Genomic DNA, 26,253 nt, shown 5'->3' with positions numbered 1-26,253 from the left:
AAAATAAAAAAAATGTATTTTTTTTAATTAAGTAAACCCGTGGTAAGCCGGGCCAAAGTCGAATTATTTTGGCTCACTAAAAAGTGAATCGGGTTGGATTAGTTCACTAAATCATTAATCCGTGGTGGATCGAGCCAAATCGAGTAGGATTATCCATTTTGACAGAAAGAAACTCTGCACGACCATATTTAAATTATTATTGTATTTTAGACTTTCCTTATAGTTTTATCTTTAAAAAAGTTTCTAAAAATTGAAATAGAAAAATATATTTAATTTTTTTATTTTAATTTGTAAACAATGTAAGAGTATTAATATATAAAATAGTTTCCAATAATAACAACACGTTCTCTAGTTAATAATGAGGTGAAGGTTGGATAGAGAGATGAACGAGTCGCTTCTTCCCGTACGTTAACTTACCATACGAGGAAGATATTCACACCACAACTAATTACAAGTGTAATTTTTTTAATTTAAAAATGATTATTATACAACTCTTCACTATGCATTTTTTTTATTATTAAAAAATCTCTTATTTATTCTGAAGTGAATATACTCAATCGTTTAATGGAAAATCAAAATACTAAAAATAGGTAGACTGAATAAGCTATTAATACTTCATTCATTGTAAAAATAGTCAGATGTTATTTTGAAACGGAAACAGGGTTATGAAAATAAATAATAATTATTGAGTATATAAATCATTTACAGATAAAACAGAATTAAGAGAAGATTGGAACAAATAAATATTTATATTTTAGTTTTAATCATTTGAAATAATCTACGTCCAATATTAGTCTCTCAAGCATCCTTTTCTCCCGTTGGAAAAAATGACAAAAAGTAAAACACATTTTAATGTTAAAACAAAAAAAAAGTCAGATTAAAGTTGCGTTTTTTATTTGTTGTCCAAATATAAACCGTAAAAAGTTAATTGTTATTTTGTAACAGAAACAGTAGTGGGAAAAGGACAACATTTGGTCTGTGCTATAGTTAACAAAAAATTAAAAATAAAAAATAAAAAAATGTACACAATTAATTAAAAATTAATTAAAGCGTGTTTTAGATGAGTTGGCCATGGAAACCCTACAGCTATCTCTTCTTCTAGATCTTTTATAAAACGCTATGCATTCCATCACTTTTCGCATTCATCATTCTCTGTATCTATTCATTTTTCTTTTCATTTCGGGCTTTGTTGATTATCAATAAGCTTCAATCCATGGCTTCGGTACGATTCCTTCTTCTTCACCACCTTCTCAATTACCATGCATGGCATTGCATTCATATCATTTCTCTTATTTTCTTGTAAGAACGAAACAGCTTGTTACAAACGATAAAAAGGAAAAATTTCCAATTTTTTTATCGACCCAGATGATATATCTGATCAAATCCAGAAGAAAGAATCAATCTTTTCAATAGTCATTTTCTTTTATGGAAACAAATCTTGTTTATGCCATCATTCTCTTTGTTGGCAAATCTTAAGATTGTTTGCAATATGCCATGGCAAAAGCTTTAACCAATTCATCATTTGTTTCTGTTTTTTGGGTGTTATTCACATTTTTGTTCATGCAGTATGATCAACAACAAGGAAAGCCATTACCCAAGTTTGGGGATTGGGATGTGAACGATCCTGCTTCAGCGGAAGGATTCACTGTTATATTCAACAAAGCCAGAGATGAAAAGAAAGTCGCCTCAGTCTCGGGACGATTCCCTTCTCAACGAAAACACGATTCTCGAAAACGCAAGAATCAAAAAAAGAGCAAGAGTTCCACTAACCCAAAGGTACATTTTCTTCAAACTATGATTAACAATTACCAGTTTTTCATGATCTGACATATATATATATATATACATATATATATATATATATATATATATATATATATATATATATATATATATATATGCCCATTTTCAATTTTGATGATCTGACATATAATCTTGGATGATGCATTCTGAGATATACCCATTTTGGCAACAAGAATTCCTTTCAATGCAGATTCAATTACGTGATCTTATTTGTGTTCATCTTTTTGGTGCAGAAAAAATGGTTTTGCTTTGGCCCATAGAGGAAGATTATTACAGAAGGAGGTGTTCGTTGATGGGATTGATTCAAAATCTTATTAATACTTATTAATTTGTTCTTGAGACTCGGGTGAAGTGAATAGTGCAGCTGATGGATGAATCCTGTTTTAGTTGTTTCATGTATTGTATTGTGTTATTTATGAATTGCAACATACTTACATGAATCAATGTCAATCTTTTTGCACGTCAATAAACCATAAATATATATTATTATATTACCCCTAATTTTATATCAGGGTGTTTTTATTGCTAAACTTTCCCAGTTTCTGCTTTTTATTTTACAGAATATCTTTATGCAGCCGTCTTCCATCAATAATTTAAATGAATGCTGTGTTGAAAAGTTGTATGTGATGATGGAATTTAATCACGAAACGTTTGAATTAGCCATGTTTAATTAAATACCGCACACGTGTGCTTCTAGATGAAGCATGCTACTTTTATATATATAATTGTTGTCTTAAATTTTACAGATAGTGCTTAAATAAAAAAAAAAAAGTTAACTGAGAAACTTAAAAAAGAAAGGAAGGAAATTAAATTGATATTAGGAAAAGAATTTGGTCTACATGTATTGTTATAATTTATTTTATAATAAGTATCATAAACTTTGAATTAAAACTAAAGTTTGTTTATAAATAAGGAGTATTATTTTAATGTAGATCTACTTATTTTAAATTTAGAAGAAATTGTTTATAAATAAAAGAAAATTGTTTATATGAATTATTTTTTCAATTTTATAAACTCCTTATTCAATTTATGTAAAGTTTTGTTGCCTATATGAACTTTTTTTAAAGAAATCTTGTAATATATGAGTATGTATATGAAATGATTGTTTTAAAATTAACAAAGCATAATTAATTATGAAAGTATAGTGTAGGGTTGAGTAGGAAGATTTGGTAAGAGATTGGTTTATGATTTCCGTACAAGTCAAGGTCTTTTAACACTTTGGTTGGTATTTGTCGAATAAAACAACAATTCTTAAAAGGACTGTCATATATATATCTTGGGAAATTCCGAAGCAAGCAAATTGTGGTGAAACAAACATCACGTGGGAGTGAAGGACTGTGTTCTCAGCATAATTAAGGAGGAACAGAACAGAACAGGAAAGTGGCAGCTTCGATTCAATGCAACTGTTTGAACTCTGAACTCTGAATCTGCAGATTGTAACTGTCAAATGAAATCAGAATGCCGAGTTGCGCCGTCAAAGGAGGTTGCCCCACAGACTATATAGCCATTGCTCTATCCATTCTTTCCTTCACTGTGTAAGTTTCTCTCTTTGCCCTTATTCGTGTGTAACGGGTCGTTCTTGTTGTGCCAAATTTGCCACTTTACCTGCTTGATCTTATGACCCTAAGAGTTTTGAGCTTCAGTAAAAAGTTGAAATCTTGTATTTATTTATATATACCCTTTTGGTTTCCCTCCATCCCTATGAAGCAAAATTGCTTCTTTCCCCCTACCTGATCTGCTTACTGATTAAGGGTGTTTCCTTGGTGGGGCTCTCTCTTTGATGATTCATGTGATTCCTGTTTTTGGGTGATTTGGTTTGTTCTTTTGGCTCGTCTTTACGGTATCATTTGTTTCGAAATGAGATATACGTTTAGACTATAATTACTTTTATGGTATCAAATAATTTCATAAAATTAGTTTATGTACAAACTTATCTTAGCTTATTGTGAAAATCATTTTACTTTTTGAAAGTGGTTACGAAGAAGTTTGTCTAAACAGATCATATGTGACATTTGTTTTATGATGCATTTGCTGTTGGTTGGCTTCTATTCTTCAGGCTTGTTTTATGGTGCATAGTTCCCTTCATAGTTCACAAGGTTCCTCGTACCAAAGGCAGTGGCTTCTGGATACCTGTAATTCAAATTGTTGCCAGCTTCTTCCTTCTTCTATCGCTCGTGGTAGAAATGGGTTATTTATGTCTCTGTCATTTATTTTCTGTTAAATTAAACAATCCCAACTTGTGAAGTAGTTTGGTGTTACTGCAGTATCAACTCAACGTTGCCTTGTTCTCAAGCTTAGTGATTGTATATTTGTTTTTTATGCAGATATCGAATAATTATTTGAAACTTGGGGAGAGGCATTGGTTGCGGTCGTGCTACCTATGGGGAGGTTATCTTTCTTTTTGCCATCTTTTCTGACTTGTTTATGCTTACGTATTGAAAAGAGGAACACTTTAATCATGTTTTTCCTGTTTATTTTCAGCCTGGGGTGAAGGTCCACTAGGGTTTGGTTTGCTCTTAAGCTGTCGCATAACACAGGCTTCACAATTATATTTTATCTTTGTCAAGTAAGTGACATCTTGTCGGAAGTTTCTGACTGTCTAGCTGTTAACCGTTAAAGTCAAAATGATGGCTTTAGGGTGCTTTTGGATTAAACAACTTAATTAAGTGCTTAATGGGTAACTATTTATCTTGTAAACTCTTATGTATACTTTCTTGGGTAATCAGAATAGGAAATATGATTAAAGTCTAAGCTATTTTTCATGAGTGGTCATAGATATTGGAGGGCTTACTGAAATGAACTCAACAAGTTATGGACAAATCATCAGCTGTGGACTTGTTCAAACAAATTTTTCCTTAAACACTTGTAGGAGAAGATTAGTTTCTTCATAAACAAAGATTAGTTTATTCATAAGTCAATTTCGTGGAAGTTTTCCCATATTAGTTCCTCTAAAAGATCATCTTTAAACTATTCATAAACTAATTTTAATTTGTGGAGAAGTTTTTCGTTTCATGATCCACAGCTTAAAGCAGTCAGTGTGTATTTTCCACAACCACAACACATGGCAACCAACCTGTTGAATTTATATGATCATAACATTCTGTTTGTCTGATTGGTTTTCACTGGTGAAACTATTATTCACTTGAGCTCATGGAGGCTTGTGATTTTTTACTGATGCGGTTATTTGTACTCATGATTGGCCATAATTAATTGGCACTTTGCCTATTACTTCGAGATGCTATAATATTTTGTTGTCGATACTTCTTACTGCAATTTTTAACTGGTGCTAAAGGAGTCATCATTCATTTATGGCTTGGGTGTTTAATTTCCTCCTTTACTGATCTTTCAGGAGACGTTTACCACTGATAAGATCATATATATTTCTTCCACTTATTCTACTTCCCTGGATTGCCTGTGCTGCTGGTATGAATCTGAATTAATTTTAATTTTCTTATCAGTCTAGTTTTTATTTAGTGCTGCCGGTGTAATTTTTTCACTTTCATCCATAGAATTTCATTTTCTTTATCTCCTTCTATCTAGTATTTCAAAATTTTGCTGGACTTTGTTGTCTCTTCAGTTGACATAGTTATTTTATTTTAAGTGTTTCTGCTTAATGTCCATGATTTTCTCAACATCTTGTGAAGTTTATGGAAGTGATTGCCAGAACCCACTTCCCTTTCTTTCCTCAATCCTGTCTCATTTGTTTATGTTCTTTCCCCTATTTATTTCTAATAGAATTATTCATTCATTCTCTAGTTATCCATTGGATGAAGCCTCTAAGCAGTCGCTGTCACATGAGAGCTCAATGGACCATCCCAGTTATAACCCTTCACTCAGTGTATATTGCTATTTTGGTTGGAGTTACAACTGCTGTTCATCACATAGAATTCAGGTTTGATGAACTCAAAGACCTCTGGCGGGGAATACTCGTATCAGCTGTGTCCATTGGTACACCTTTTTCTAGATTTATAAAAAACTCCTTATTTCTCTGTTTATTTTGATGTTCCTAGCTTCTTAGTAACCTGTTCTCTAAGGATGTGTTACTAAGGAGATGAATTAGCCCTTAATTTCTTAGTAAGTTAGGTTTTCTGTTTTCAGGAAAAAAAGAAAGTTTTTTCTACCTAAATCTAAATGTGTAACATCCAAGTTAAAAATGTGATACCATAATCAATGTTCACTCCGAAATTCATATTTGCAAATGTTACAGATATCGCATATTCTTTAACTAGTGTGCTCCGACAACTAGTTTTGCAGAAGCTTTACCTTAAACATAATATTTACTCTAAAGACAATATTGTTCACTTTCTGAAAATAGACTTCATACTTTATAGTTTCTTCATCAACCACAATTTTTTAATCACATTTAACCATGGCTTTCTAAAGTAAAAACCACCGCATTCATTTTGCATTGCCCGGTCCTGTATCGACTTATTTATTTTCAAAGTAGTGTTATCAAATATGAGAATGGATATTTTCTGCAAGGCTTTTTCTTGGTGATCTCTATGATTTATCTTTGCTTATTTATCATGGCAGTTGTTTGGGTTACTGCTTACATACTTAATGAAGTTTATGACAATATCTCATGGCTTGAAGTTGCCTCTAGATTTCTGCTTTTAGTTGTGGTATGCTTTCCTACCGTTTCTTATGTCTCAATACTATGAAATCTCAGACATTTTCAATACGTTGGAAGTTAAGTCCAAGTGATTACTCTGTGAATGCTTTATTTACTTCCATTCTATGTGGGTTTTGTTCAAAGGCTAGCATACTTGTGGTTGCTTTCTTTTCAATATCAAGTTCTCAACCACTTCTCTCACAAATCAGCTTGAGGAGAAGAGAAACCCGAGAATTTCGCACAATGAGCCAGGCTCTGGGCATACCTGATAGTGGGGTATTAGCACAAAGTGAACCAATTTCAAGGATAGATCCTAATGAGCCATTGGATAAGCTTCTCTTGAATAAGAGATTCCGGCAATCTTTTATGGCATTTGCTGATAGGTAAAACATCCTTTGTTTCTACACCAGTATGTTGGTAGATATTTGTACGAATTATAGTTTCTCTCGAGGAATTCTGATGAAAGTTTTGCATCTAAACATCAAAGTTGGACTAAAGTATGCATATTTTTCTCTTTTATCTTTGTTTAAACTAAAAAAAGAAAAGTAATATTGTTTTCACATATATACAGTTGCTTGGCTGGGGAGAGTGTGCACTTCTTTGATGAAGTGTATGAGCTTAGTAAAATACCTGAAGATGACTGCGTGAGAAGGATCTATATGGCACGACATGTTATTCAGAAATACATAGTTGCAGGTGTGTAATTCCTATTCCAGGTGGCTTCCTTCTTTCATCCTTTCTCTTGGTTATTTCCACAATGATCAGTTTTTGCCATATTCAGAACTGTAAGATCAGTTTTCTTTCAATCCTTTTGTCAACACAGTTATTTGATTTAACACATTCGTATGTCTCATCCATGGTGTGCCAGTGAATGAGTTGAATGTTTTGCAATCTTTCCTTCAAATATGGGAGCTTTCTCTGATATTATTGCTAGAATATAATTTTACAGGTGCGGCAATGGAGGTGAATATCTCTCATAGAAGCAAACAAGAAATTTTGTCTACTTCCAACCTAGCGCGCCTTGATCTCTTCCAAAATGCACTCAACGAGATCATTCAGTTGATGAGAACTGTAAGTTTCTTAGGCTCAACACAATTTTAGGAGACACCCTTGATTAAAATTGAGTGATGTTATGTTCTCACATTCCAAATAAGATCATGTTAGACATCATTATGAACTTTCACATCTCAGCTATTATGTTGACAACCTATGTCCTGAGGTTCATACTCAGTTCTTTTTATGAGAAATAAATGAAGATAGAATCTAGACAACATTACAAACAACGTCACACGAGTATCTAAATTTTTCCATTAAAATTAGGCAAGCCATTGCTGCACAGTTTTTCATCTAAATTGAACATTCCACTTGTGCAGAACCTGGCACGAGATTACTGGTCATCGATGTTCTTCCTGAAGTTCCAAGAAGACTCCAATTTGAGATCCAATGAATATGAGTTGGAACAAATGACAGGGTGGAACTTTTCCCCAAGGTTGAGTTCTGTGCATGGTGCAGATGATCCTTTTCACCAGGACCATCTTCTCAAGAGCTCAGGCTGTAGCAGTGATACTACTACTGACTTATGACTTGTTAGTTGTTACCACACTTATTTACACAAGTTCTCTAGTTTGGTAATGCCTTAAAAAAAGAAAATTACTGATATGTTTTTTTCTGACTACATTTATGTTCATTGTCCATAGAAGATGAACAGTGGAGGAAAGTGGGGGAGATATAAGGAAGAAGTAACAGTATTTTCTGACTTTTTCATTTTTATTTTCAATCTATAAAGCATAAGTAGCATCCGTACAGTTAGGCTAGGACCATGTACTTTCTGGCATGTAGCTTGTATTATACTAATTTCATTTGAACCAGGTGTTTGTGTAGCATTTAAAGAGTACAAGGAACAAGAAAGAGATCAAAATGTTGTATGAAGCTAACAACACCCACCTTCCTCTCATGATATGTTATCTCTTTCATTCTGATAATTACTTGTAACAACAACAGTATTGTGAAAGAAAGATGTTAATTACATGTCTCTAGAAGTGGTTTTGCATTATTTGGTATCAAATTTAGCACTTATGCAAATATATTTTATCTAGAGTGATGGATATTTGCTGTTTTAGTTTGTGACAGGAATGAACTGAGTTGATAGCTGGTTGTATTCTGTTTTTGTATTTTTTTTATAATATTTCATCATCAATATATATTTTAAAAAATCAACAGAAAAATAATAAGAAAAGAAAATCTGAACATTTTGAAAAATATCAATAACATCATTGATTGACAAATCACTTTATCCAACCAAACACACAAACAAAATGTTTTTGTCTTATTCTGTACTTGGTAGATCTGACATTTCATTTATGTAGTAGGTAGGATGCACCTTTTACTAAGATTATCATTAATTATCCTCTGATTTCATACGTAATGTTTAGCAAACTTCATTCAGTCAAGTTATTTAGAAAATCTATTTTAATAACTTGTAACAATTTATAAGACACTATTTGAAGTTTGTTTTGGCTTATGAAAGTCTCAATTTGTTTTTTTTTTAATGATTTCGTGTATTTTGTTTTTCAACATGGTGGCTGAGTTGTCTAACGACAATAACTGTAATGTGAGGTCGGTAGCGTCGAATAAAAAAAAATACATTTAATTATATTTTTTAAAAATAAGATTAATTTGAGGTTTTTAAAAATAGTGAGAACTGAATTAAAAAAATTAAAATAATAGTGAGATAATAGTAAAAAAATAGTATTTTCATTTTTAAAACAAATGTAGCTGATATTTTATATTGTTGGTAGTAGAAATATAGAAGCTGACATGAGGGAAATGAAAGAAATGTATAACAATATTATTGGTTGCCAATTTATTGTGAAACTGTTGGGAATATTTTATTTAATTTTTAAAAAATATTTGTATATACTGTTTTTTCTTTATCAGAAAATAAAAATATATTATACTATAGGAGTACTTGTAAGAAAAATCTTACAGATATATTATTCTTTAGGTGCTGCAATCCAATAATCCTGAATACACAATATTTATAACAATCAGATTCATAAACTTTTCTCTGTAATTTCCAAGCTAGAATTAATTCTCAGTAAATCACGCTATTTTTTGCGACCTTGTAATATTTCTGAACCTTTATTTACAGTTAATCAATTACAAAGATGATTTGACATATAGTGTAATTATTGCACTATTTATATTGCTTAGTTTTTATTATTTAACCCTACATTTAGATATATTAATAATAAATTAATATGATAACAATGATAAAAAAAAAATAACAATACTAAAATGTAATAATATTTAAAAGTACATAGTGTATTATCATACTATTTGTATATAACTTTATTTTATTTCATTTTAAGCTTGGTGGCAAATATTTTATTATATAAGATACATGAAAATATTAAAAGAAAAATGACAAATGTATTAAGCAGTCTCGAATTTGTTAAATACAAGCTATTTGTTATGTCCACAACAAAAATAATTATTATTCCTTTTGTTGTACCAAGATTTATTTAAGAAATTGATATTCTACAATATTTGAGCTGATTAAATACTTTAGAACAAAAATCATATGGATGAAGGTTGATAAAACATTAAACTGCACTGATTTTATTTATTTTTTCCATTTGTGATGCGGATAGGGTTAAAGTCTTAGAAAGAAAGAAAGTCGTGAGATTTCTTGCAATTTGGCTGAAAGAAAATGGAGGGGTTGGACAAGTTTCTTGTGGCAACAAGCACTATAGGCTTCATTTGTGTGTGCAAGGTGTTTGTCAAATTTCTCAAGTGGGTGTGGGTGATGTTCTTGAGGCCACCAAAGAACCTCAAAGAATATGGTTCTTGGGCTATAATCACTGGATCCACTGATGGGATTGGCAAGGCCATGGCTTTCGAACTGGCATCCAAGGGACTCAATCTTCTCTTGGTTGGTCGAAACCCTCTGAAACTTGAGGCGACATTGAAGGAAATAAGAGAGAGACATGGCGTTGAGGTGAAGTTCGTGGTCATAGATATGCAGAAAGTTGATGGAGAAGAAATAGCTAAGAGAATAGAGGAAGCAATGGATGGTTTGGATGTGGGTTTGCTTGTTAATGGTGCTGGTTTGGCTTACCCTTATGCAAGATTCTTTCATGAAGTTGATTCGGAGCTTATGGATGCTGTTGTGAAAGTGAATGTGGAGGCAACAACTTGGATCACAAAGGCTGTGATTCCATCCATGATCAAGAAGAAAAAGGGTGCTATAGTGAACATTGGTTCTGGTTCTTCCGTGGTGCTTCCTTCGTACCCTCTAGTCACTCTCTATGCTGCTACAAAAGGGTAAGTTGGTTCATGGTTAAGTTTGTTCCATTCTCCAATTCCATGTATCATGGACATGCTAGCTTTTTTAGGTGGGAATGTTCTTTGTTTGATAGGAAATCTCACTTTAATTGGTTCAGTTTTATGTTTTTCTTTTTTCTGTCCAAACTATGATAAGAATGGAAATGTGGCTTCATTTTCATTTGCACATGATCTAGACTTTGATGAGGAAATATCCTTTGCGTTTTCTTCAATTTAGAATTGAATATATCATCTTAAATCATGTTGAACAGATATTTCAAGGAGTTTACCCAAGATAACACCTCATCTAGTCCTTTTCTTACCAATCCAACTGAAAAATAAAAAGAAAATGTTGATGTTTAAAGCAGAGATATTTTCACTATCCGAGTTATGATTTTATTTGTAGTTGAATGAAAAATTGTGAATCCAGATCTGAGATGCACTTGCTATGTTTTTCAGATATCTTGCAATGTTCTCCAGATGCATCAGTTTGGAATATAAGCATCAAGGAATTGATATCCAATGTCAGGTGGTCCTCTTTTGCATCTTCTCTCCACTTTCTGTTTGAAATTATTTCATCATGCATCTTTCATACCCTTTTAAGGTTCTAATTGTTTGGTTTTAGAGTATCATCATTCACTATAAGTAGCATCGATAAATTACCAGTGGAAAACACTTTATTCATATTTTAGATTTTGATATAATTTGATAAGGAAACTTTAAAAATAAATAAATATAATTTTTTTATTTTTCTTTAACATCTCCAAATGAATACATATTATTGCATTTCAAATGTTAATCTAAAATATAGATATAAAATATAGATAAAAGAAATTTAACAAAATTCGATGAAGACTATATTTTTAAATTTTAAAGATTAAGATGTATCAAAATTTAAGTTAGAAAAATTTTAATTTTGTATTCAAATTTAGAGATTAGAAATATATTTAATATTTTTAAAAAATATAATCACAGGACCATCCATTTATGTGGGACAAGGCCATAAAGAAGTAACTTATTTTCATGTATAGTTTGAGTCATAAACTAGGAGGAGAAATTGTACAAAGGGTACTTAGTTTCTGCATACTACAACTATTTGCTGCACTTCATAACATAATACATTTTTAACTCGTTTTAGTTTCTGTACTCACAATTTTTTAATTTGTTTTCAACTATAATTCTGAATGGTAAAATTAAAACACACTAATAGTATATGCATGCAAGAATTAGAACATAATCAAATAATAGATATCACATTACAATATAACTGTTTGTGATCATTTTTGATGTGGTGCTGAGTTATACAGACATACATACAGGTTCCATTATTTGTATCAACAAAAATGACCAAAATGAAGAGCTCAGTTTTCGTGCCAACACCAGAATTGTACAGCAAAACATGCATAAGGTGGATTGGGTATGAAAAACTGGTCGAGCCATACTTTCTTCATTCTGTGCAAGGGTTTCCATAAGGGCAATTCCTCCTGCACTTATGGATTCCTACATGTTACGCTATTTTCTTTATTTTCGTGCAAAAGGACTCTCCAAGGACTCCAACAAAGCTAAAAAAACATCATTAGCTGCATCTGATTCCCAAGAACCAAACATCATAAGTTAAGATTATAGTACAAATGACCAAGTCTTTCTGAATGATCTATGATGCATGCTACTTCAATTTATATTATTTATCTGTATTTGATACATTCGTATTATGATCTACATTTCTGAATGATATATGATGCATGATATTTTAATTTATATTATTTATTTGTGTTTGACATATATTCGTATTCAATAAAGTATTCAATAAAATATGACATGTGAGGTCCCTAATGAAATAATTATACTTTTTTTTTTGAATTTTACTTTTTGGAAGTTAACCTACTTCCCATGGTGTTTACTTAATTTATTGCTTTTAACTGTGATTGGTCTGTGTTTACTTAATTTAGTAGTATTTGAATATTTGCTTTGCCATCTTTCTGGTTAACTTGTACAACCATGTGGTTAAGTAGAGCCAGCTGTTCAACTAAAAATATTTTTCACCTCCACTTGTACCATAGGATATCAATTTATTGTGAAAATTTATGCTACTTGAGATAGCATTAAAGTTTATTGGTTGATCAGATTAAAAATCCTGTGAGTTTCATAAGTTAAGTGTTTTTTATTTGAAAAAAAGGTGATAATTTAATATAAAAATATAATATATATTTTATTTCATATCTAAATTATGCAAAATAAAAAGATAATATAATGGATGTATGTAAAGACTCTATGGATCTGATGATGTTTTTTTTAACCACATAGTTTTATTATCAACTATTTCGAAATATATGGAATATAGATAAAAAAAATTAAATATTGTAATGTTTGTTTTGTATGCGAGGATGAAGAGAGATGGATAAAATGTTTTGAATAAAGAAAATCCTTGTTTTAATCACAAAATCAAATAATTATAATAACAACAATTTTTTATCGTTTCTTTTATATTAATTGTATTTTGAATGTATGCAGATAATATTTCATTTTATTTAAAAAAATTATTTTACATGTGACCAACATCACATCATGGTGTATTTCGTGAGCAACTCAAACTCTTTACTTTTATTGACAATAAATTTGATGGTTTCTGGATAATAACTTTGTTTGAGATTTAAATGTAAGTTTAGAATTTATATTAAGAATGAACTAGAAAGTTGAGTAATATATTTATAAATCTTAATTAAAAATTTGGATAGAGTAGTTGTCACAATGGTGTAATTTGACTCAGATTTTATTCTTGATTTTATTCTTGTTGTGTTCTCATAGTTATTTTTTCTTTGAAAAACTTGTTAATGGTATTAAAATTTTTGGTTCAGACTATACTTTTTTCTTTAATATTTGCTTGTTTTCTTTATATTTTTGTTCGATTATGTTTTACTTTTTACATTGACATTTTTTTAATGGTAGATTGTGCATTATAATTTTAAAATGTTATTAAAAGTAAAATACAAACACAAATTCTGTATATCAAACTTATCGTTAGATACAGGTGAGTTCAAAAGTTTTTAAGCAAATTTTTTAAAATATTAAACTAGTGAATAATAGTTAAATCAAATGACAGAAGAATAAGCTAATTTAAACCATACGTATATAAATGTCCATGTGCTATTTATGTAACGTGATTGTTTCTTTTCTGTTTTGAACAAAATTCATGTGAAGGTCTTTCTGCTCCATTTTGATTATTCCATTAAATAAGTACTGTAATACAGGTGCATTTATTGTACTATTTATCATTGCAATAATCATAATCATAATTATCCCATTAAACACAACACAACACAAAAACCACGTCTTAGGCGTGTGTAGAACGAAGACACGTACTATGTACTTACACTAAATGTTTTTCTGCTTTACCATAATACGAACCTTTCAATGGTTTTATCCACTCCCAGTTTTACACCACCCACTGCACTTTCAATAAAACAAACCCTAAATCAAACAAACCCAAAACCAAACACGTCCACAGCTTCAACAATAAATAAAATAAAAAATAAATTTGAAAACTTTTTGGGTTTCACGATTTACCCATAATAAAAAATGTTTTTTTTTTTTCAATTGGCGATATTCATATCCAATGTTCTATTGAAAAATGAGGTGTAGTTTTATGAAACAACCGATTCGTCACATTGTATAGTGTGCAAAACAATGTTGGGGTTTGAATATTCAATGAATGCCACCGTACTGCGCCAACTTTCTACTTAATTCTGGTGGTTTTCCGCTCATCTACCTCACCCACACTTCCCTTTCACCACCTGTCTCTCACACTCACCGTCATCATCATAATAAATTCGATGCTCTTATTGTTCTTCTCATAAGCCCAAAAACTTCTCCTGAGCCATACCATCATCATCATCTTTCTCATCATTCACACCATCAAAATTCCTAAAATGGAATGCTGTATAATCTCCAGGCTAAGGGTTCAACCCCTATGGTTCGCGCTGCTCTTTCTTGTCGGATTATTCACGATTCTGAAACTGGCTTTCGTTGTTGTCAGATGGGTCTACGTCAATTTCCTCAGACCTCCCAAAAACCTCAGAAAGTACGGATCTTGGGCTCTCGTCACTGGACCCACTGACGGCATTGGAAAGAGCTTCGCTTTCGAGCTCGCGCGCAAAGGCCTCAACCTCGTACTCGTCGGTCGGAACCCCGACAAGCTCAAAGACGTGTCGGATTCGATCGTCGCCAAGTTCGGGAAAACCGAGGTCAAGACCGTGGTGGTCGATTTCTCAGGGGATCTGGACGAGGGTGTGGCCAAAATTGGGGAAGCGATTGAGGGGTTGGACGTTGGAGTGCTGGTTAACAATGTGGGAGTTTCGTACCCTTACGCCAGGTTCTTCCATGAAGTCGACGAGGGGCTTCTCAATAACCTTATTAAGGTTAACGTTGTGGGAACCACCAAGGTCACGCAGGCTGTTCTGCCGGGGATGCTGAAGAGAAAGAGAGGAGCGATTGTTAACATTGGTTCTGGTGCCGCTATTGTCATTCCTTCCGATCCCCTTTATGCTGTTTATGCCGCCACCAAAGCGTGAGTTCTCGTTGTTCATTGTTCTTGGTTTTTGCGTTCTCTCTTTATTGTATTTATTGGTTGTTGAGGTTGTGTGTTGTGTTCATTGTTTCAGGTACATCGATCAGTTTTCCAGATGTCTCTATGTTGAATACAAGAAGAGTGGAATTGACGTTCAGTGTCAGGTATCGTGCTGTTTTTTTGGGTGTGCAACTGTTCATGTTAGCTTCTTACTTGCTTAGTGTTTTTTCTCTTTTGTTCAGGTGAAAAATTGTCATTTTTCTCATTTTTGCTTAATTCCCCTAATCAAGTTTCTGCCAATTAGTTTATTTATTGATGTGTATTCTAGCTGAACTGCTCTATTTTCAAATTTTTAGAACTGTGGTCGTGGTAATGGATGTAGTTTTGTTGTAATTCTTAATATAAAAGCCTGGTATTGCGGTTGAAATTTCCTCTCGATGCAGCTGATTCGGTCACAGTTCTGGTCTTGTTGCAGCTGCTGGTACCCTAAGAACCTTGAGTTGCAGCAGAAATTGCTATTGTGAAACAGTTTTTAAAAACTTGATTAATACTGTGAGAATTTTGGATATCTAATGGATATGGCCATAGGAGACCCAAAATTCTTAACTTTATGGCTGAAATTGTGGTACTGACTTTTTTTCTTCAAAAAAATTACCATTTCAATTGAAGCTAGTTGGATACGGTGATGAAAAGAAAGCATAAGCTTGCTGAGGCACAAATCGTGAAGTTATAACTCTTTTTTTTTTCACTTACATAAATAAACCTTGGACAAAAGTGAACGGAAATGAATCCCCTTTATACCCTTTTCTTGGATGAGGCAATAAATTGCTGAAAGTTGAAGATATGTCAGGAACCTGTTCCTGATAAAAATTCTAGTACGTTTGGTTGTATCTTCGTGTATTTTTCTTCAACCATCCGAACATAGTAGCAACTTCAAAAGGCATTTAGAGTATTATCGACACTTTCTAACCTGATAAAAGTTTTGCTTTAATGTTACGTGTGTTGTATGACATTCATTCTATTTTCGGTCTTTCTGAGGTACTTGCTATTATTATGCTCTGCATACCAACATTGTCTGATCAATCTTTTGTTTATGAATATATATAGAGCAATACATGATAGCATCTTTTGAGTTAACGTGGCTTCAATTATTGACCATTAGCACTTGAATATTCTTCATGGCCTTGGCTATTACCCTTTTCCTTACTCCATCTTACATTCTTCTTCTATATTTGTGTGAAAGAGTTTCCATATATTTGCAATGAATGATCTTTGTCATTTTTCTGATGCAGGTTCCTTTATATGTGGCAACCAAGATGGCATCAATAAGGAAATCTTCATTCTTTGTTCCATCAACAGATGGCTATGCCAAAGCTGGTGTGCGATGGATTGGTTATGAACCTCGATGCACACCATATTGGCCACACACCCTTCTCTGGGCAGTTGCATGTTCATTACCTGAATTTGTTGTTGATGCTTGGCGACTGTGGTTCTGTTTGGGTATTCGAAAGAGGGGACAACGCAAAGAGTCCACGAAGAAGGAATAGAGATTTACAGAAGAATGCTTGGTTCTGCTGTTTAGGCAAACATAGATGCTACTCATCTCATACATATATGCAGATTTTAGCAGATTAAGGATATTCCCAAGTATCTGTTATGTTCCTCAATTTCATGTTAATGTTGTTTAGTATCAGTTGTTGTGTGGTCTATAAATTCTTTTTACTCCTCTGTTTTGGTTGTTTCTGTTCACATTTTCAGTACTTTGTTGAACTGATATGATGTGTATTGGCATATCGCTTAACCCGGTTTTCTCTGCTGTCATTCCTTGCTTTTCTCTTACTGTGAGATTTTAGAAAATCTGTGTTTGAAGCCAACAGATGAAGGTGTATTTGGAAAAACACCGAGTTGGGGTAACTGTTTTTCTTAATCCATCAGCTTTGTTAGTTTCGCGGTTGTGTATGGGAATGAATAAACCATTGGTGATGAACTAGTTAAGGTTTCTTTCTTTAGATTTTAGTTGAAAATCTCGTACTCGTTTTCATCTTTCGTGGAACACTGTGTTAACATGTCAGACAATGTTTTATAACATTAAGTTAGAATTGAAATTGTGTCAAACTGTGGTTTAGGGATCTCAAAGCTGTTCAGGCCGCCACTTCACGAAAAAGAGTGGATCGGATTGAAATTTGTAACACGTTAATATGTTGTAACCCGGTCCGTTTAATGAATCCGTTTAATGAACCAAAATGGAGTGTTGTAACCCGGTCCGTTTAATGAACCAAAATGGACCAATCAACCCATTTTTTTATTTTTTTTAAATCTTTTTATATTTAAAATTAAAAATAATTAAAAATAATACTTATTTATATTATATAAATAAATTTATACATAAAAAATAGATTTATAAACAAAAATTTAAAAATAGTTTAAAAAAATTAAAAGAAATTAAAAAAAAAATTAAAAATAGATTAAAAAAAATTAAGGCAGCGAAGCAGGTCCTTGGCCGAACTGACCTATTTTCCCACCTACTTTGTCTATGATGTATTTAATTGAATTATTTTAATTGAAATCCAAATAATTTTATTATAAATAATTAATTAAAATTTTGAAAAAATAATTATAACATTTAAAAAATTAAATAATAAAATAATTTATATCAATAAGGATAAAATAGGTAAACAAAGTGAAGAAAAAACAGCTATGAGGTGGTTACATAAACCAATATATTTCTTAATTTTAATTTCAAATTTAATACAATTTGACCGTTATACTAAAAAATCTTTCACAACAATTTGAATAATCTATCTTTTATTTATTCATATATTATTCATATACTATTTTTTTAAACCAAATTTCAATATTTTTAAATTATCGTTCTGATTGAGCTACATATCTCATCATAATCATATCTTACAATTTTTTGCAGTGTTTACTGCTTCCAAATATATTTCTTAATTTTAATTTCAAATTTAATCTAATTCACTAATTATCCAGAAAAAAAAAAATCACAATTATTGAAGTCATCTATCTTTTTAGCCATAGACTTTTTTCTTAATCTTATCCTTTATGTATATTATTATACCAACTAAAACTTCAAAGTATATTTTATCAACTAAACTTTAATAATTTTAAAAATATTAATTGAAAATAATCTTAAACCAAAGATTACAAAAGCTAATATATATATATATATATATATAGCGTAACACATGTACTTATCACGTCTGTGTATATTATTTTTTAAAATGCATGATTAGTAGGTGATAATATTATAATATTATTAAATTAATATATATATATTAAAATTATATATATATTATTTTTTAAAATGTATGATATTATATTAGTAGGTGATAATATTATAATGTTATTAAGTTAATATATATATTAAAATTGTATTTATTAAAAAATAAAGTGAAATATATAAGAACAGATAAAAGAATAATTATTAATAAATAAAGAAGAAAAGAAAAAGAGAAAAAATAGAGATATCTGATTTTATAAAAAATTTGTAAAAATAATGGTCAATTTTTTAAAATTTAATAATTATATTTAAAAGATAAAATTGATATTTCGGAAAAAAGAATTTCCTTGCATATATATATATATATAAAAGTTCATGGAGAAAATAATATGACCTAATACCCTGAAGAGAGTTGTGGCGAGGCGCCATAAACCTCAGAAGAGAAAACAAAACACGAGCCTATGAACGAACATGGCCACTCACAACACCAACGTCGTTTACATAGACACAAACCTCGATACCCGCTTCGCGCTCCTCGTTGCCTACGACGACACTGTCGCTGACCTCAAAAGTAATCATTTTTCTCTTCAATTTTTAGACAGTGATTGTTGACATTGTTTTTTGGTTATGCCCTTTAAATGTTTCTCTTGTTAACAGTTTTTGTTCTCAATCCATGGATTTTGGTTATTTGTTTTTTAATGTAACACTATTCACTGTTAGTTTACATTGCTGATCTTTTGTTTGAATTATTTGAATTGCATGTAGGGAGTATTCTGTTGGAACACCCCTCATGCTTTCCCCAAATAGGGCAAATTCAGATTAATGGGATAAAGGTATTTCATATTCTTCTGTTCAAGTCACGCTTTGTTTTCTTCACTATGTATTGTTTTTGCTTACAATCCAATTTTATTTAATTTGATGTAGGTTGAGCGCGAGGGGCACTTTTATCACCTTGTAGATTCAATGCCTGTGAGAAGTGCCTTTACTGGTACCCTCAAGAGTTGGTTGGTCAGTGTGGATGCTACTGTGGTGAGGGAGTGTTCTCGGAATTACCAGGTGGCCACTCTCGGCATTGTAAGTAATGCTTTGACTGGTCGTGGTGATAATGGTATCTGTTCTCCGTCCAAGGGGGTGTCCACCTTTGGCAATTTCAACTTGCAGCAGTTGGAGAAGAAACCAGTTGAGAATGCAGAAGTTCCTGTTCGTAGTCCTTGTGTTTCACAACATAGTGGCAAAGGAGCTGCTGAAAAGTTGGATACAGGTGTTAAATCATCTGTCGAAAATAATGATCTTCCAGGTTCAGCTATGGAATATGAGGTTGATGGAACCAATAAAAGCATTGAGGGTGTTTGTGTTGTACGCAAGGAGAGAAATAGTAAATCTGTATCAGATTTGAGTAGAAAACGTAAAGGTAAAAGGAAAAAAGAAGACGCATTTCGAGATGACACTTTAAATGTAGGTGATGCTTCTGTTGTTGGGCTCGGTGATTGTGCAATTCAGCAGGATATTGAGGTTGTAGCTAAAACTTTGGAGAATGCAAATAAGGAAGTAATTATGGAAATTGATGTTTTGAAGGAGCATATGCATACTGATTGCAACAATAGTAACACTAAGAATGACATTAACACTGCTGTGTCATTGCAAGAAGCTTCAGAACCTGAACTTAGTGCAGATAAGAAGCATAAGAAAAGGAAGAGGTCTTTGTCCGATGATTCTAAAGAAATCTTCAAGGAGGAGACGGCTGCTCAGAAGGATGAAGCGCATAAGTCTGATGAAGCACATGAGGAAAGGAAAGAATTGAAGGATCAGTTTGAACTTAAGAATGAAAACTATAGGTATGGTGTTGAATACAAGGATGATAAGGTAACTGGAGACATTTTAGATGCAGAAACTCCTACAAAGAAAAAGAGGAAGAGTAGCAAAGAGAAAAGTAGAGACAAAAGTTTGCCCAGGGCCAAGTTGATTAATGATTTTAATGTAGACATTTCTTCTCATCATGATTTGGAGGACCTACAGAAGATTAAAAACAGTAATGATGACCAATCATCAGCTGAAAAATTTAGTGACAATGATACACTCAGAACTATATTGGGTCGGAGGAGGAAAGGGAAGAAAAATTCATCAAATCCTCATGAAACTCCTTTAATTACTTCTTCCAGGAACGTTGAAGAAGAAGATCATTCCAGCATTCAAAGGGGTGATCAGGAGGAAATTTCTCTCTCTAAAGGTGATACTACTTGAGGAAAGGGTGAACATAGTAAAGTTCCAGCCTTATTCGTGCTAACTTGTACCATGTTAAGATTAGTTTGCTATTTTTTTATTTATTATTGAGATCAAATTAATAAAAGAAATTTATTTTAGAATACTGAAAATTTATTACTGATCTCTTTTTATTTTTGGACCAGATATGACTATGGGCAAAACTACTATTGACAACATGGAGACTGGAACCGATGCATGCAAAGAAGACATTCAAACTACAGAAAAAACAACAGGAAACTATAACAACCATTCTGATATTGAAATAATAGAACACCCTGCTAATGTTGTCGATCATATGGAGCTGACTGAGGATAATGATAAAAATGAAGCTGGTCAGATTAAAGGAGCTGAGGAAGGAAGAGAGTTATCACCACAAAATAATCCTAAGCTAATGGTGTTAGATAAGTCCACACCATCCAACCAGGACAACTCAGATGCAAAAGTTGGAGAATTAAATGTGACTTCAAAAGTTGTGGATGTTAATGGAACAACTGAATCTAGGAAATCGAAGAAGGAAAAGAAGAAGAAGAAAAAAGATAAGAATTCAGGTGGAGATTCCCCGTTTAAAGAAGGTATTCAGCATGTGGATGCTTCTGAGAGTAAAACTGTTATTATGAAGTCCCTTGGTGCAACAAATTGTGATCCTAAATCAGGAAATACAGAGACGGAGGAGAACCCTTTAAATCAAATAGGTGGAAAAATACAGCAGGAGGAGATGCATGGGACTTCTGATAAGGAAATTGACTTTAACATTGAGAGTGCTGAACACACGGGCAAGAGACAGAGAAAGAAGTCAAATGACAAACAGAGTTCTATCTCAAAGAGTATGTCAAATATGCTTTTGAAAGATCAAGGTGATAGTAAGAATTCACCATCATCTTCTGACCGTGAAACACAAGCCAAATCTTCAGTTGCAGTGACAAAGAAACTTAACTCTGCAAGCACAAAGTCCTCTAAGAAATCATGCAAAACAAATACGGAACCGGAGAAAGACTCCGTTCAACTTGAACCTTCTGATGCAGTGCAGCTTTCAACACAGTCTACCGGAGAGAAAGATGATGATAATTTGGAAGCACCTTCTAAAACTTTAAAGGTTAATGCTGACGAGCAATTTTTATCCCGGAAACAGCCAGGTGAAGCTAATTTGTCAGATGTCATGCTTGTTGACAAGTTGAATGAAACAGAGATGAAAGCTATTGAGACCATGACCAGAAATAAAATTCACCAAATTGAATCAACAAATGGACAAACTCATGCTAAGGATTTAAGCTCCTCACTGAAATTATCATCAAAGGAAGAGCTTGATGTAAGGATTCACCCTGGGGAGAAGGTACCAAATGCACACAGGAGTGGACAAGATTCAAAAGTGTCTGGTAACAGGACTGTGATTGAAGAAAACAAAAAGACTCGTGTCAAAGCTTCTGAGAAAAAAATGGATTTGGAGAAACAAAGAAAACATGTTCCTGTATCAAATTCAAAGCTGGAAGGTTCCACAAAAAGGATTCAAAGTAAAGCAGGAAAAGCTTCCGGGAATAATGTTCGTGGAGTTGTGGGTAAAACACCACAAAAGAAGAGCTTGTTATCAGGAGCAATTTTCAAGGATGATAGTAGCAGCAGCAGCAGCTCTGACAATGAAGTTGGTAATTCTGGTGCCAGCACCAGAACTCCATCAGATAATCCACTATTGTCTGATGGAGATAGCAGTTCAGGTATAGATTCTCACGTAGATGGTAACTGAAATATATGTATTAAATATGTGTGCCTTTACGTTTTAATAAAATTGATGAAATGTGGTATAAAATAGTCTTCAATCTGTAAGGGGTGAGTGGATAAGTGAGTTTCTGTTGAGTTGGTTGGGATTAACTTTTTTAATTGATCTTTGGAATTTGGTTATCAACTGTTACTCCTCACATGTTTTGTTCCAGGATCTGGAAATATCCACATTATCATATTTATGAAGGTTGAAAATGTTGTAATTCCTAAAGTTGAGGAAAGCTTGTATTTTCCCTTCTAATTTTGAGAATATTTTATGTTCTTAAGTTATTACTTTGTTATTTTTATGTTTAAGGCAACATAGTTGATGTATATTTGTAGCTCACCACTTTCCTATACATTTGTTCTGGAAACTCTTTTTCTGACGACTACATAGTACTCAGGACATTTCGGATAACCACTGGTTTTTCTTATCTTGTGTTTACCTAGGAAAGCTTTGCTATCTCACTTGGTTGTTAAGACTATGGTACTAAAATCAGTTTAACTACTTTTGTGTATCGTACTGTTTTCCTCTAGAACATTTATCCTGTTATGCTTTTTGAATTTTGATGTTGGCGTCGGTGACAAGCTTGAATTAAAGATTTATATGGCTATGTTCAGTTTATCTCGTTTCTTCATGAAAATAGTGATGAGACAATCTGGAATCAATTTCTTTCATTTTTTTATCAGGTTCATATGGAGGGCAAAGTCCGGAAAATGGTGGAAGAAGTTCCTCAAAAGCAAGGTAAGTTAATTATTTCTGCTGAATGATGATGTAAGTTGGCAAAGTCGTTTGTCTCTTGTTTTTGGCTACAAGTCGTTTGCATGTTTGAATGACAATTTTCAGCAAAAAATTAAATCGTGGCTCTCTCTCTTTTCTGCTACCATTCTTACCCTTATTTTTTTTATCATTTTAAATTTATTTGGACACGAGGAATTCTATTCCATCAAATCTTGAAACTCACGTTTTAATAATAAATGTGACAATGACTTTAACTCTGACCTGAACTTATAGTTGAGCAATAACGTTATCTTCAGTTAAAGTAAACATAGTATAGCTAGAATTACTCTGACTATATTCTCTGGGCCTTATTTATATTGCAATTTACATGTCAAAAGAATAAATAAGAGCTGTTGAGGGTATTTGAAAATACTTTTTTTCTTTTCATTTTTATTTTAGTTCATCGTACACATTTGTATTTAAATGAATGGTTTATTCACAATCAATTGAGCCATTCACATCTCATGGATTATGGCTTGAGCAGGGTATTCCCAATATTTGCTGCGAAGTTCACCTACTTGGCATTTTAATGTTGGTGAAGAATGATAATCCGTGACATAAAAGTGGAAACTATGCCGCTCAAAATTGTTAATTTTAAATTCTGGGTTTGCATGCTTTCATCTCTGCATCATTGCTGACAACAAAAGTTTTTCGGGATGTCTCTTTTTGTTTTGTGGTTCATCATCATTCATGAATCATGTTGCATAATTAACATTGCAGACGAGTCTGAAACCATTGTTTGTGCAGTTTGACAGAAACAAAAGGAATGTCAATCGATGACGTTCTCAGAAGCTCAAGCTGGTTTAAGAAGGCTAAAATAATAGCCTCTGAAAGCCAGTCCCAGGAATTTGTCCCAGACAGCCTGGCTGATTAACAACACCTTCGAGCAGAAGAAAAGTAAAAGGACACTAACCACAACTGTGGTATTTTTGTTCGTTTTTGTTGTGTCCTTACATAGCTTAGCTTCTTTCACTTTTTTTCTTGCCGTTCCAAAACGACGGTATTTTGGCATTTTTTAAGCGTTTTTACTGAGCAAGTTGGCCATTTATGTTACGAGCCAAATTGTTCTTTGTTGACTTGTGTCACGATCCAGGTTAATTATAATTATGAGAACAGTGTGATATATTACTACTATAATATGTATGTTACTACAAATTCCTCGTATGCCTAGATTTTACGATTTTGATTGTACCTTTTTTTGGCAATCATATCATGTTCTTTTAGTTGACTGTCTCTTCATTAACTTTTTTCTTCTTCTATTCATGGTATTATGGAAAGAACATTAACGTTCAAAAGAAACCTTGGTGGAAATAAACATTAACGTTAAAAACTGAAAGTTTCAGATAAAGATATCAACCACGACATAAAAGAAATTATTAAACAAGATTTACTGAAGTTCATTATCACACAAGCAAGGAAATTAACATTAAAGAATTTGCACCAACATCTTAACGTATTTGCACCATAAGACTCTACATCTACCAGCTTCTCTGAAAATCTTAACATGTTAAGTAAATGTTTAACACGAGTTCAAGAAAGAAAATTCTCAAACCAAAAACAGTGTGCTGGCTTGTCAGTAAAAGAAATCAAAGGAATTAAACATTGATTGATACATAGATAAATAATTTTTATACATAGAGAGAGGTAGATACAAGTTACAATGAAAAAAGCGATACAAATTTCCATTCCCATACTTATTTTGATCTCATTCTGTTAATCTGATTAAGTGCAGGTTGCAGAATGTTGTACAGAACCCACACAATCGCCGGTGCAACCACAAACAGCAGAAGCTGACCCCTGTTGTCACTGCCCGCCGCAGCATCCGCAGCATCCGCAGCATCCGCAATCAGACCCATCTCACTCGCTGACGCTTCCGGGCCCCACACCAAGCCCGAGGCGCCGAGCCCAAGCCCAAGCCCAACCATGACCCCTCTGCTGCTCCGCATGCGGTTCACCTGGTTCAGCGCCGGCTGCAGAATGTTAAACAGCACCCACGCCAAGGCGGGAACCACCGGCAGCAACAGCGCAAGCCCACGGTTGTCGCCCTCCGCTATCTGGGCTATTTGCGACGCCGCAAAAGCCGCGTCACAGCATCCGAGGGTGGAAAAAACTGCCCCCGCGATTGCAGTGCCCGCTATGGATGATGTTGTCGCTGACACGGTGGCGTTAACGGTGGAGGTTAGACCCTTTGGAAGGTTGAGATGGGAAAAGAGAGAAAGGGTGGGTTTTGAAGGTGGGAGTTGAACGTTTAGGCTCTTGGTGTTTACTATGGCCATGGTTGCTGCTATGGTTGCTGCCATTGTGAAACTTCCAGAGCTTACTCACTCCAACACTTTTTGTTTGGAATATGATGTCTGAATGAAGAAGTTCAGATATTTCTCATTCGTGCCGTTTCGACCTCATGTTCCTATCTTCTCTTATCACTTCAAAATGCTTTAGTTACTGCTTTAATCAAAAACGCACTTTTCCAACACGGATTCATAACTGTTTCGAGTTGAGTTTTTAATCATTTTAATTTGATACATAATAATATTTTCAAAAAAATACAAGATTTTCAACTTTTATGATTAAAGCTAGAGAAAATATCCTGCTAATTTTTCCAGTTTTAATAAAAAAAATTGAAGAAAAAATTTTGTTGTTTTGAAAACAAGAAAAGAAAATTGAGTTCTACTGAAATTATACATCCAATCACTATAGCAACAATTATGGTGCATAAAGAAAAAATTGGGGTGTAGGAGGAAAAATCGTCATACCATGGATTCAATTGGGTTGGGGTCAGCCCAATCCACGTAGAAACTATGCAAATAAGCCCAGATTAATGAGGGGCTCAAGTCATACGCGTAATTTTTTGACTTTTGTTGCCGGTGTATCAGTGCTTCCATATATCTAACTTAGATTAGATTTTTAGAACA

At 33.0% G+C, this 26,253-nt stretch overlaps 5 protein-coding genes and 1 pseudogene across 5 annotated transcripts; 5 read left to right on the top strand and 1 right to left on the bottom strand.

The window, feature by feature from the left end:
• Positions 1–1,109: 1,109 nt before the first annotated feature.
• LOC114163733 (protein NOI4-like) lies at positions 1,110–2,243 on the top strand. The gene is made up of 3 exons (XM_028048031.1): positions 1,110–1,222; positions 1,567–1,776; positions 2,037–2,243. Exons 1-3 carry the CDS (start codon positions 1,214–1,216, stop codon positions 2,061–2,063), a joined length of 246 nt encoding a protein of 81 aa, XP_027903832.1. The 5' UTR covers positions 1,110–1,213; the 3' UTR covers positions 2,064–2,243.
• An 805-nt stretch (positions 2,244–3,048) lies between these two features.
• Positions 3,049–8,295, top strand: LOC114195118 (regulator of G-protein signaling 1). The gene is made up of 11 exons (XM_028085537.1): positions 3,049–3,338; positions 3,860–3,980; positions 4,128–4,191; positions 4,285–4,369; positions 5,153–5,226; positions 5,560–5,751; positions 6,337–6,425; positions 6,560–6,798; positions 6,987–7,111; positions 7,365–7,486; positions 7,789–8,295. The coding sequence occupies exons 1-11, from the start codon at positions 3,262–3,264 to the stop codon at positions 7,996–7,998; spliced, it is 1,398 nt and encodes a 465-aa protein (XP_027941338.1). The 5' UTR covers positions 3,049–3,261; the 3' UTR covers positions 7,999–8,295.
• Positions 8,296–9,982: 1,687 nt separating this feature from the next.
• On the top strand, positions 9,983–12,506 carry LOC114179998 (annotated as a pseudogene).
• Positions 12,507–14,382: 1,876 nt separating this feature from the next.
• LOC114191327 (very-long-chain 3-oxoacyl-CoA reductase 1-like) lies at positions 14,383–17,292 on the top strand. The gene is made up of 3 exons (XM_028080499.1): positions 14,383–15,305; positions 15,400–15,469; positions 16,598–17,292. The coding sequence occupies exons 1-3, from the start codon at positions 14,668–14,670 to the stop codon at positions 16,850–16,852; spliced, it is 963 nt and encodes a 320-aa protein (XP_027936300.1). The 5' UTR covers positions 14,383–14,667; the 3' UTR covers positions 16,853–17,292.
• A 1,660-nt stretch (positions 17,293–18,952) lies between these two features.
• On the top strand, positions 18,953–24,475 carry LOC114178810 (ankyrin repeat domain-containing protein 11-like). Its single transcript, XM_028064912.1, has 6 exons — positions 18,953–19,117; positions 19,312–19,379; positions 19,471–20,773; positions 20,952–22,517; positions 23,251–23,305; positions 24,089–24,475. The coding sequence occupies exons 1-6, from the start codon at positions 19,018–19,020 to the stop codon at positions 24,213–24,215; spliced, it is 3,219 nt and encodes a 1,072-aa protein (XP_027920713.1). The 5' UTR covers positions 18,953–19,017; the 3' UTR covers positions 24,216–24,475.
• Positions 24,476–24,918: 443 nt separating this feature from the next.
• Positions 24,919–25,771, bottom strand: LOC114178815 (photosystem II core complex proteins psbY, chloroplastic-like). The gene has a single exon (XM_028064923.1). The coding sequence runs from the start codon at positions 25,639–25,641 to the stop codon at positions 25,036–25,038; it is 606 nt and encodes a 201-aa protein (XP_027920724.1). The 5' UTR covers positions 25,642–25,771; the 3' UTR covers positions 24,919–25,035.
• Between the last annotated feature and the right edge of the window lie 482 nt (positions 25,772–26,253).

The sequence above is a fragment of the Vigna unguiculata genome, chromosome 1 (genome assembly GCF_004118075.2).
Source record: "Vigna unguiculata cultivar IT97K-499-35 chromosome 1, ASM411807v1, whole genome shotgun sequence".
NCBI classification, from domain to species: domain Eukaryota; kingdom Viridiplantae; phylum Streptophyta; class Magnoliopsida; order Fabales; family Fabaceae; genus Vigna; species Vigna unguiculata.
This window is presented reverse-complemented; position numbering and strand designations above follow the sequence as displayed.

What these genes read in the sequence shown, in the direction of transcription:
- LOC114163733 (XM_028048031.1), top strand. An exon ending in AGAGTTCCACTAACCCAAAG is followed by an intron (nt 1,777 to 2,036) that starts GTACATTTTCTT and finishes TTTTTGGTGCAG; the next exon opens with AAAAAATGGTTTTGCTTTGG.
- LOC114195118 (XM_028085537.1), top strand. Translation starts at nt 3,262, where the DNA reads ATGCCGAGTTGCGCCGTCAAAGGAGGTTGCCCCACAGACTATATAGCC. An exon ending in TCCTTCTTCTATCGCTCGTG is followed by an intron (nt 3,981 to 4,127) that starts GTAGAAATGGGT and finishes TTTTTTATGCAG; the next exon opens with ATATCGAATAATTATTTGAA. An exon ending in TTTATGGCATTTGCTGATAG is followed by an intron (nt 6,799 to 6,986) that starts GTAAAACATCCT and finishes ACATATATACAG; the next exon opens with TTGCTTGGCTGGGGAGAGTG.
- LOC114191327 (XM_028080499.1), top strand. Translation starts at nt 14,668, where the DNA reads ATGGAATGCTGTATAATCTCCAGGCTAAGGGTTCAACCCCTATGGTTC. An exon ending in GTTTATGCCGCCACCAAAGC is followed by an intron (nt 15,306 to 15,399) that starts GTGAGTTCTCGT and finishes TCATTGTTTCAG; the next exon opens with GTACATCGATCAGTTTTCCA. An exon ending in GAATTGACGTTCAGTGTCAG is followed by an intron (nt 15,470 to 16,597) that starts GTATCGTGCTGT and finishes TTTCTGATGCAG; the next exon opens with GTTCCTTTATATGTGGCAAC.
- LOC114178810 (XM_028064912.1), top strand. Translation starts at nt 19,018, where the DNA reads ATGGCCACTCACAACACCAACGTCGTTTACATAGACACAAACCTCGAT. An exon ending in TTCAGATTAATGGGATAAAG is followed by an intron (nt 19,380 to 19,470) that starts GTATTTCATATT and finishes AATTTGATGTAG; the next exon opens with GTTGAGCGCGAGGGGCACTT. An exon ending in TGATGGAGATAGCAGTTCAG is followed by an intron (nt 22,518 to 23,250) that starts GTATAGATTCTC and finishes TTTTTTTATCAG; the next exon opens with GTTCATATGGAGGGCAAAGT.
- LOC114178815 (XM_028064923.1), bottom strand. Translation starts at nt 25,641, where the DNA reads ATGGCAGCAACCATAGCAGCAACCATGGCCATAGTAAACACCAAGAGC.